At 39.8% G+C, this 9,043-nt stretch overlaps 1 protein-coding gene across 1 annotated transcript in view; it reads right to left on the minus strand.

The window, feature by feature from the left end:
• ENOX1 (ecto-NOX disulfide-thiol exchanger 1) overlaps nt 1-8,401 on the minus strand; it is a 132,600-nt gene extending 124,199 nt beyond the window's left edge. The window contains exons 1-2 of the mRNA XM_032226638.1: nt 8,230-8,401; nt 2,513-2,719 (exon numbers count right to left, since the gene is read on the minus strand). Of these exons, the coding sequence (XP_032082529.1) occupies nt 2,513-2,719; nt 8,230-8,365 (343 nt within the window). The 5' untranslated portion in view covers nt 8,366-8,401. The remainder of the gene's footprint in view (nt 1-2,512; nt 2,720-8,229) is intronic.
• Nucleotides 8,402-9,043: the final 642 nt, after the last annotated feature.

The following is a 9,043-nucleotide window of genomic DNA, read 5'->3' on the forward strand; positions in this document are numbered from 1 at the left end:
CTTATGCACCGGAGGGAAATTCCTTGTGACCCTGGATCCTATTTATGACGGCTACAGCCTCCCGGGGGAGTCACGCGATCCCATTTTACGACCGTCCGACAAACAAAAGTCCACGGGGAAGCCAGATTCGCTGAACAACCAGTTTAACAACTGCCGTGATCCACTTAACAACGGTGGCAGGAAAGGTCGTAAAATAGGGCAAAGCTCACTTAACAACTATCTCACTGAGCAACAGAAAAATTGGGGCTCAATTCTGGTCATGTCGAGGACTGACTGTGTACAGGATTAGCCCTAGAATGGCCTTCCTAGGAGGGGTTTCACCTCTCCTGCCAGGTGTGTTGTCCTTTTGTGTAAGCACAAACTGCAGCTCTTGAGTATCGCCACAACTGCAAGTGCAGTAAATTATATCTTCTCTCTCTTTCTCTCTCTCTTTAATGTCTCTTGCCTATTATAAGCCTGGGAAATTACCCTCTCTCTCTCTCTTTGCCATTTCAGAGCACTTTACGTTTGAAAATGTAATAAAGATCATGGTGGAAACACAATAATTCAGCGCAATTAAAACAAGCCGGCTTCACGGCTGACAGCAGCCCGTCTGCTACCCTAAGAAGATAGACGGGCCCTTCGATTCTGCCTTGTAAAATGTCATCAAAATCCAGCTTGAGAGGATGCCAGAGCCTGAAGCCCATGTCCAGGATCCGTCTGTGTGTGATGGCTCTTGAAGCACTAGCAATAGCAATTAGACTTATATACCGCTTCATAGGGCTTTCAGCCCTCTCTAAGCGGTTTACAGAGTCAGCATATTGCCCCCAACAACAATCTGGGTCCTCATTTCACCCACCTCGGAAGGATGGAAGGCTGAGTCAACCCTGAGCCGGTGAGATTTGAACCGCCGAACTGCAGAACTGCAGTCAGCTGAAGTAGCCTGCAGTGCTGCATTTAACCACTGCGCCACCTCAGCTCCAGCCTCAGTCCACTCCTTGTGAAAGTCCCCAACACCTTTGAAAGGCCTTTTCCTGACAATCCTCTCCATACTGCGGTCATCCCTGCTGCTTGTGCACCTTTTTCTTCCACATTTTCCCCTCCCACATAACTTTCTATTAATGTGCTTTGATGCAGCCCTTTGGGAACATCCAACTTCTTTTGCAATGACCTTTTGAGGCTTCCCCTCCTTATGGAGGGTGTCAATGATGGTTTTCTGCACAACTGTCAAGTCAGCAGCCTTTCCCGTGATTGTGATTCCTACTGAACCAGACTGAGAGACCATTTAAAAGCTCAGGAACCCTTCGCAGGTGTAATGGCTTAATTAGCTGCTTAGAGTGGGACACTTTGAGCCTAGAACAGTGTTTCTCAACCTTGGCGACTTTAAGTCTTGTGGACTTCAACTCCCAGAATCCCCCAGCCAGCTGTGCTGGCTGGGGAATTCTGGGAGTTGAATAGCAATAGCAATAGCAGATTTTTATATACCGCTTCATAGGGCTTTCAGCCCTCTCTAAGCGGTTTACAGAGAGTCAGCATATTGCCCCCAACAATCTGGGTCCTCATTTTACCCACCTCGGAAGGATGGAAGGCTGAGTCAACCCTGAGCCGGTGAGATTTGAACCGCTGAACTGCTGATCTAGCAGTCAGCCTGCAGTGCTGCATTTAACCACTGCGCCACCTTGGCTCTTGTGAAGTCCACAAGACTTAAAGTCGCCAAGGTTGAGAAACACTGGCCTAGAATATTGCACCTTTTCGCAATATTCTAATTTTCTGAGATTGTGGATTTGGGGTTTCCATGAGCTGTAAGCCATAATCATCACAATTATGACAAACCACGGCTTGAACTATCTTGCTTTGCATGTAATGAGTCCGTCTCATATATTAGTTTCACCTTTTAAGTTGCATTACTGAAAGAAAGGAACTTTTGCGCAATATTCTAATTTTCCGAGTTCCACCTGTATGTAGAAGATATATAGCAGAGGTGGGTTCCTACCAGTTTGCACCAGTTCGGTAGAACCGGTTCGTCAAATCTACCAAACTGCTTAGAAGAGGTTCCACCAGAAAGCAGACCACATCTACAGAAGAGGTTCCAAAAATTTTTGAAACCTACCACTGACACAGAGAGAGAGAGAGAGAGAGAGAGAGAGGGAGGGAGGGAGGGAGGGAGGGAGGGAGGGAGAGAGAGAGAGAGAGAGAGAGAGAAAAGAAAGGAAGAAAGAAAGAAAGAAAAACGAAAGAAAAAGTGAGAGAGAGATGAAAGGAAAAAAGGAAAAAGGGACAGAGAGATAAAAGGAAGGAAAGAGAGAGAGAGGAGAGAGAGAGAGAGAGAGAGAGAGAAAACATGGCTGGCAAGCCACTCCCACCAGGTCACATGGCCAGCCAGCCACTCCCACAAAGGAGGCCACACCCACAGAGTAGGTTTGAAAAATTTTTGAAACCCACCACTGATATATAGGTAATAGAAAAGAGAATATCACACACAATACAAATGACTAAGGAGGGGGACTTAATGGAAGAAGAAGGGGATAAACACCAGAAAGGTAGATGGCTTTGTCAACCATGAATTCCTCTGAAAAACGGATGTGACAAAAGTTCTTCTTGCTTTTTCGAATGGCGGTGATGTCCCCGCACTGTTCGAAGACTTCCTGGATGATTTCCTCTGTCGCGTTTTCGGGTAATCCTCCGACGAAGACGGTTTTGCATCCCGGCGGCCTTTCCCTGGTTGAAGGGGGTGGAAGATCTAAGACAAAAACAGGAAGATCACAGATCGATTATTGGCGAATCCAGAACCCAAAGTCTCTCAGCTATCTCTCATCTATCCTCTACACAGATGTTACTGATCGCCAACATCTGCCAGAATGGAAAGGAGTCCTGTCCTGATGCTATTCTGGAACTCTTCCTTAATTCAAGGCCATCATTTATGCTGGAGTAATTTAACCCATCACCAAATGCTGACTCACAATTTCCCACCTATATCATCTCTTAGGTGTAAAGATATTTATCCTTGTAGTAGGAATGCATTGCAATTATCCTTCTCGTCTTTTCATTTCTCATTCTTTTCTCATCTTTCCTACTGTCTTCTACTATTGGCATCTTAAGATTTATCACTTGCTGTTTGTATCTTATGATTAAGGATTGTGACTATGATTTATGATCTATATGACCTATCACTTTGTTGTTTATTTGTATACTGAGAGCGTGTGCATTGGAGATAAATTCCTTGTGTGTCCAATCACGCTTGGCCAAGAAAGAATTCTCTTCTCTTCCTTTCCCTTCCCTTCCCTTCTCTTCTCTTCCTTCCTCTCCCTCTTCTCTTCTCTTCTTTCTACTGTACTGTACTCTTCTCTACTCCTATTCTATTCCTACTCATTCTCATTCTCTTCCCCTCCTTTCTCTTCTCTTGTCTCGTCTCTACTCTATGCTACTGTGCTCTGGTCTATTCTATCCTATCCTATCCTATTCTATTCTATTCTATTCTATTTTTCTCTGTTCTGCTCTGCTCTGCTCTATTCTATTCCATTCTATCCTATTATATTATATTATATTCTTCTCTGTTCTGCTCTGCTCTGCTCTGCTCTATTCTATTCTATTCTATTCTATTCTATTATGTTCTTCTCTGCTCTGCTCTGCTCTATTCTATTCTATTCTATTCTATTCTATTTTTCTCTGTTCTGCTCTGCTCTGCTCTATTCTATTCTATTCTATTCTATTATGTTCTTCTCTGCTCTGCTCTGCTCTATTCTATTCTATTCTATTTTTCTCTGTTCTGCTCTGCTCTATTCTATTCTATTCTATTCTATTCTATTCTATTCTATTCTATGTTCTTCTCTGTTCTGCTCTGCTCTGCTCTATTCTATTCCATTCTATCCTATTATATTATATTATATTCTTCTCTGTTCTGCTCTGCTCTGCTCTGCTCTATTCTATTCTATTCTATTCTATTCTATTCTATTCTATTCTATTCTATTATGTTCTTCTCTGCTCTGCTCTATTCTATTCTATTCTATTCTATTCTATTTTTCTCTGTTCTGCTCTGCTCTATTCTATTCTATTCTATTCTATTCTATTATGTTCTTCTCTGCTCTGCTCTGCTCTATTCTATTCTATTCTATTTTTCTCTGTTCTGCTCTGCTCTGCTCTATTCTATTCTATTCTATTCTATTATGTTCTTCTCTGCTCTGCTCTGCTCTATTCTATTCCATTCTATCCTATTATATTATATTATATTCTTCTCTGTTCTGCTCTGCTCTGCTCTGCTCTGCTCTATTCTATTCTATTCTATTCTATTATGTTCTTCTCTGCTCTGCTCTGCTCTGCTCTATTCTATTCTATTCTATTCTATTATGTTCTTCTCTGTTCTGCTCTGCTCTGCTCTATTCTATTCTATTCTATTCTATTATGTTCTTCTCTGCTCTGCTCTGCTCTGCTCTATTCTATTCTATTCTATTCTATTCTATTATGTTCTTCTCTGTTCTGCTCTGCTCTGCTCTATTCTATTCTATTCTATTCTATTATGTTCTTCTCTGCTCTGCTCTGCTCTGCTCTATTCTATTCTATTCTATTCTATTCTATTATGTTCTTCTCTGTTCTGCTCTGCTCTGCTCTATTCTATTCCATTCTATCCTATTATATTATATTATATTCTTCTCTGTTCTGCTCTGCTCTGCTCTGCTCTATTCTATTCTATTCTATTCTATTATGTTCTTCTCTGCTCTGCTCTGCTCTATTCTATTCTATTCTATTTTTCTCTGTTCTGCTCTGCTCTGCTCTATTCTATTCTATTCTATTTTTCTCTGTTCTGCTCTGCTCTGCTCTATTCTATTCTATTCTATTCTATTCTATTATGTTCTTCTCTGCTCTGCTCTGCTCTATTCTATTCTATTCTATTTTTCTCTGTTCTGCTCTGCTCTGCTCTGCTCTGCTCTGCTCTATTCTATTCTATTCTATTCTATTCTATTATGTTCTTCTCTGTTCTGCTCTGCTCTGCTCTATTCTATTCCATTCTATCCTATTATATTATATTATATTCTTCTCTGTTCTGCTCTGCTCTGCTCTGCTCTGCTCTGCTCTATTCTATTCTATTCTATTCTATTCTATTCTATTCTATTCTATTCTATTATGTTCTTCTCTGCTCTGCTCTGCTCTATTCTATTCTATTCTATTCTATTCTATTTTTCTCTGTTCTGCTCTGCTCTATTCTATTCTATTCTATTCTATTCTATTATGTTCTTCTCTGCTCTGCTCTGCTCTATTCTATTCTATTCTATTTTTCTCTGTTCTGCTCTGCTCTGCTCTATTCTATTCTATTCTATTCTATTATGTTCTTCTCTGTTCTGCTCTGCTCTGCTCTATTCTATTCCATTCTATCCTATTATATTATATTATATTCTTCTCTGTTCTGCTCTGCTCTGCTCTGCTCTGCTCTATTCTATTCTATTCTATTATGTTCTTCTCTGCTCTGCTCTGCTCTGCTCTGCTCTATTCTATTCTATTCTATTCTATTCTATTATGTTCTTCTCTGCTCTGCTCTGCTCTATTCTATTCTATTCTATTCTATTATGTTCTTCTCTGTTCTGCTCTGCTCTGCTCTGCTCTATTCTATTCTATTCTATTCTATTCTATTCTATTCTATTCTATTATATTATATTATATTATATTATATTATATTATATTATATTATATTATATTATATTATATTATATTATATTATATTATATTCTTCTCTGTTCTGCTCTGCTCTGCTCTGCTCTGCTCTATTCTATTCTATTCTATTCTATTCTATTCTATTCTATTCTATTCTATTATGTTCTTCTCTGTTCTGCTCTGCTCTGCTCTATTCTATTCTATTCTATTCTATTCTATTCTATTATGTTCTTCTCTGCTCTGCTCTATTCTATTCTATTCTATTCTATTCTATTTTTCTCTGTTCTGCTCTGCTCTGCTCTATTCTATTCTATTCTATTCTATTCTATTCTATTCTATTCTATTATGTTCTTCTCTGCTCTGCTCTGCTCTATTCTATTCTATTCTATTTTTCTCTGTTCTGCTCTGCTCTGCTCTGCTCTATTCTATTCTATTCTATTCTATTCTATTATGTTCTTCTCTGCTCTGCTCTGCTCTATTCTATTCTATTCTATTCTATTCTATTCTATTTTTCTCTGTTCTGCTCTGCTCTGCTCTATTCTATTCTATTCTATTCTATTATGTTCTTCTCTGCTCTGCTCTGCTCTATTCTATTCTATTCTATTTTTCTCTGTTCTGCTCTGCTCTGCTCTGCTCTATTCTATTCTATTCTATTCTATTCTATTCTATTCTATTCTATTCTATTCTATTCTATTATGTTCTTCTCTGTTCTGCTCTGCTCTGCTCTATTCTATTCCATTCTATCCTATTATATTATATTATATTCTTCTCTGTTCTGCTCTGCTCTGCTCTGCTCTGCTCTGCTCTATTCTATTCTATTCTATTCTATTCTATTATGTTCTTCTCTGCTCTGCTCTGCTCTATTCTATTCTATTCTATTCTATTCTATTTTTCTCTGTTCTGCTCTGCTCTATTCTATTCTATTCTATTCTATTCTATTCTATTATGTTCTTCTCTGCTCTGCTCTGCTCTATTCTATTCTATTCTATTCTATTTTTCTCTGTTCTGCTCTGCTCTGCTCTGCTCTATTCTATTCTATTCTATTCTATTCTATTCTATTCTATTCTATTATGTTCTTCTCTGTTCTGCTCTGCTCTGCTCTATTCTATTCCATTCTATCCTATTATATTATATTATATTCTTCTCTGTTCTGCTCTGCTCTGCTCTGCTCTGCTCTATTCTATTCTATTCTATTATGTTCTTCTCTGCTCTGCTCTGCTCTGCTCTATTCTATTCTATTCTATTCTATTCTATTCTATTATGTTCTTCTCTGCTCTGCTCTGCTCTGCTCTATTCTATTCTATTCTATTCTATTATGTTCTTCTCTGTTCTGCTCTGCTCTATTCTATTCTATTCTATTCTATTCTATTATATTATATTATATTATATTATATTATATTCTTCTCTGTTCTGCTCTGCTCTGCTCTGCTCTGCTCTGCTCTATTCTATTCTATTCTATTCTATTCTATTCTATTCTATTCTATTATGTTCTTCTCTGTTCTGCTCTGCTCTGCTCTGCTCTATTCTATTCTATTCTATTCTATTATGTTCTTCTCTGCTCTGCTCTGCTCTGCTCTATTCTATTCTATTCTATTCTATTCTATTCTATTCTATTCTATTCATTTAAGGTCTTCCAAAGGTAACAAGGCAGCACTATTCAATAAGTAATACTAAAGGAAGGAAAGGATACCAGAGTGGTTGGTTGGTGCCAGAGGCATCAGAATTAAAATAAGGCATGCTATAGGACATCAATTTAAGATACAAAATACAAGATTAAAATATGCACACATTAAACAGATCATGACCAGACACCAGCAACATCAATTGCATCCTATCGTGTTGCCATGAGGTCGTCTTGTGTACAACCAAAATTGGTAACGTAGTAATATTCACATTAGTGGCACTAAAGGACGACCTGAGAGATGTCCTTGGGATTTGCCAACCACCTACGATCAACACAGAGCATAGAGCAATGTTTCTCAACCTTGGCCACTTGAAGATGTCTGGACTTCAACTCCCAGAATTCTGGGAGTTGAAGTCCAGACATCTTCAAGTGGCCAAGGTTGAGAAATGGTGGCTGGGGAATTCTGGGAGTTGAAGTCCAGACATCTTCAAGTGGCCAAGGTTGAGAAATGCTGGCTGGGGAATTCTGGGAGTTGAAGTCCAGACATCTTCAAGTGGCCAAGGTTGAGAAATGCTGGCTGGGGAATTCTGGGAGTTGAAGTCCAGACATCTTCAAGTGGCCAAGGTTGAGAAATGCTGGCTGGGGAATTCTGGGAGTTGAAGTCCAGACATCTTCAAGTGGCCAAGGTTGAGAAATGCTGGCTGGGGAATTCTGGGAGTTGAAGTCCAGACATTTTCAAGTTGCCCAGGTTGAGAAACACTGACATCGAGTAATAGGGCTAGAAGAGACCTTGGAGGTCTTCTAGTCCAACCCCCTGCTCAAGCAGGGGCCCCTATGCATTCTCTTGCTATATTAAAATTGCAAGATCGCTTTACCCCCCCCCCCTTTGTTAGGTGGGTAGGGGATACGTTAATCAACAAATGAATAGATAACTCAATTATCAAGTAGTATCAGCTCTGGTTAAGCTAACCAGGTTTACTTACTTGGGTTTGGAGGGAAGAGAGTGCAGCTTTTACAGTGAATAATCTCCTTGATGACAGGGACTTCGGTAGGGGGAGGCTGAGGTACGAGGCCCATGCCTGACAGCAAGGGGTTAATCGGAGTGATTCCTGTCATCATGCTGAGGTTTGGGTCAAAGCCCCTTACGCAAATCGAATCTGCAAATGCAAAATATCTCATGAACTACAGAACAAATTTTATTTAGCGTCAACTGTCACCTTGCTTTGAATGGTATCCCACTGGACTTCCAAGTTTAATAGTTTAATAAAAATTTGTATGCCACCCACTCCCATTGGGACTCTGGGCGGATGGACTTGTTCTAGGCTGCAACCTAGGATTGCACCAATCAATCAGAATAGAGCGGGAAGGGACCTTGGAGGTCTTCTAGCCCAACCCCTTGCCAAAGCAGGAGACCCTGTACCATTTCAGACAGATGACTGTCCAATCTCTTCTTAAAAACCTCCAGTGATGGAAAGCCCATGATTTCAGGAGGCAAGCTGTTCCACTGGTTAATTGTCCTCACTATTAAGAAGTTTCTCCCTTCATTCTAGGTGGCTTGTCTCCTTGATTAGTTTCCATCCATTATTTTGTGCTAGGTTCATATTTTCTATTGCATGTCTCGGAATTGCCCTCATGGGTGTCTTATCACATTTAATTTGTATTGATATTTTTTTTCCAAACCCGCAGTAAAGCATTCCTTAAGACTTAATGACTTCTAACAGGGCTGCTCTTGGCACAGATGGTTACTTGAAGCCGGGCGTAGCAATCCTAAAAGCAACTGTCCATTGGCCCTTCCTT

The sequence above is a fragment of the Thamnophis elegans genome, chromosome 11 (assembly GCF_009769535.1).
Source record: "Thamnophis elegans isolate rThaEle1 chromosome 11, rThaEle1.pri, whole genome shotgun sequence".
NCBI classification, from domain to species: Eukaryota; Metazoa; Chordata; class Lepidosauria; order Squamata; family Colubridae; genus Thamnophis; species Thamnophis elegans.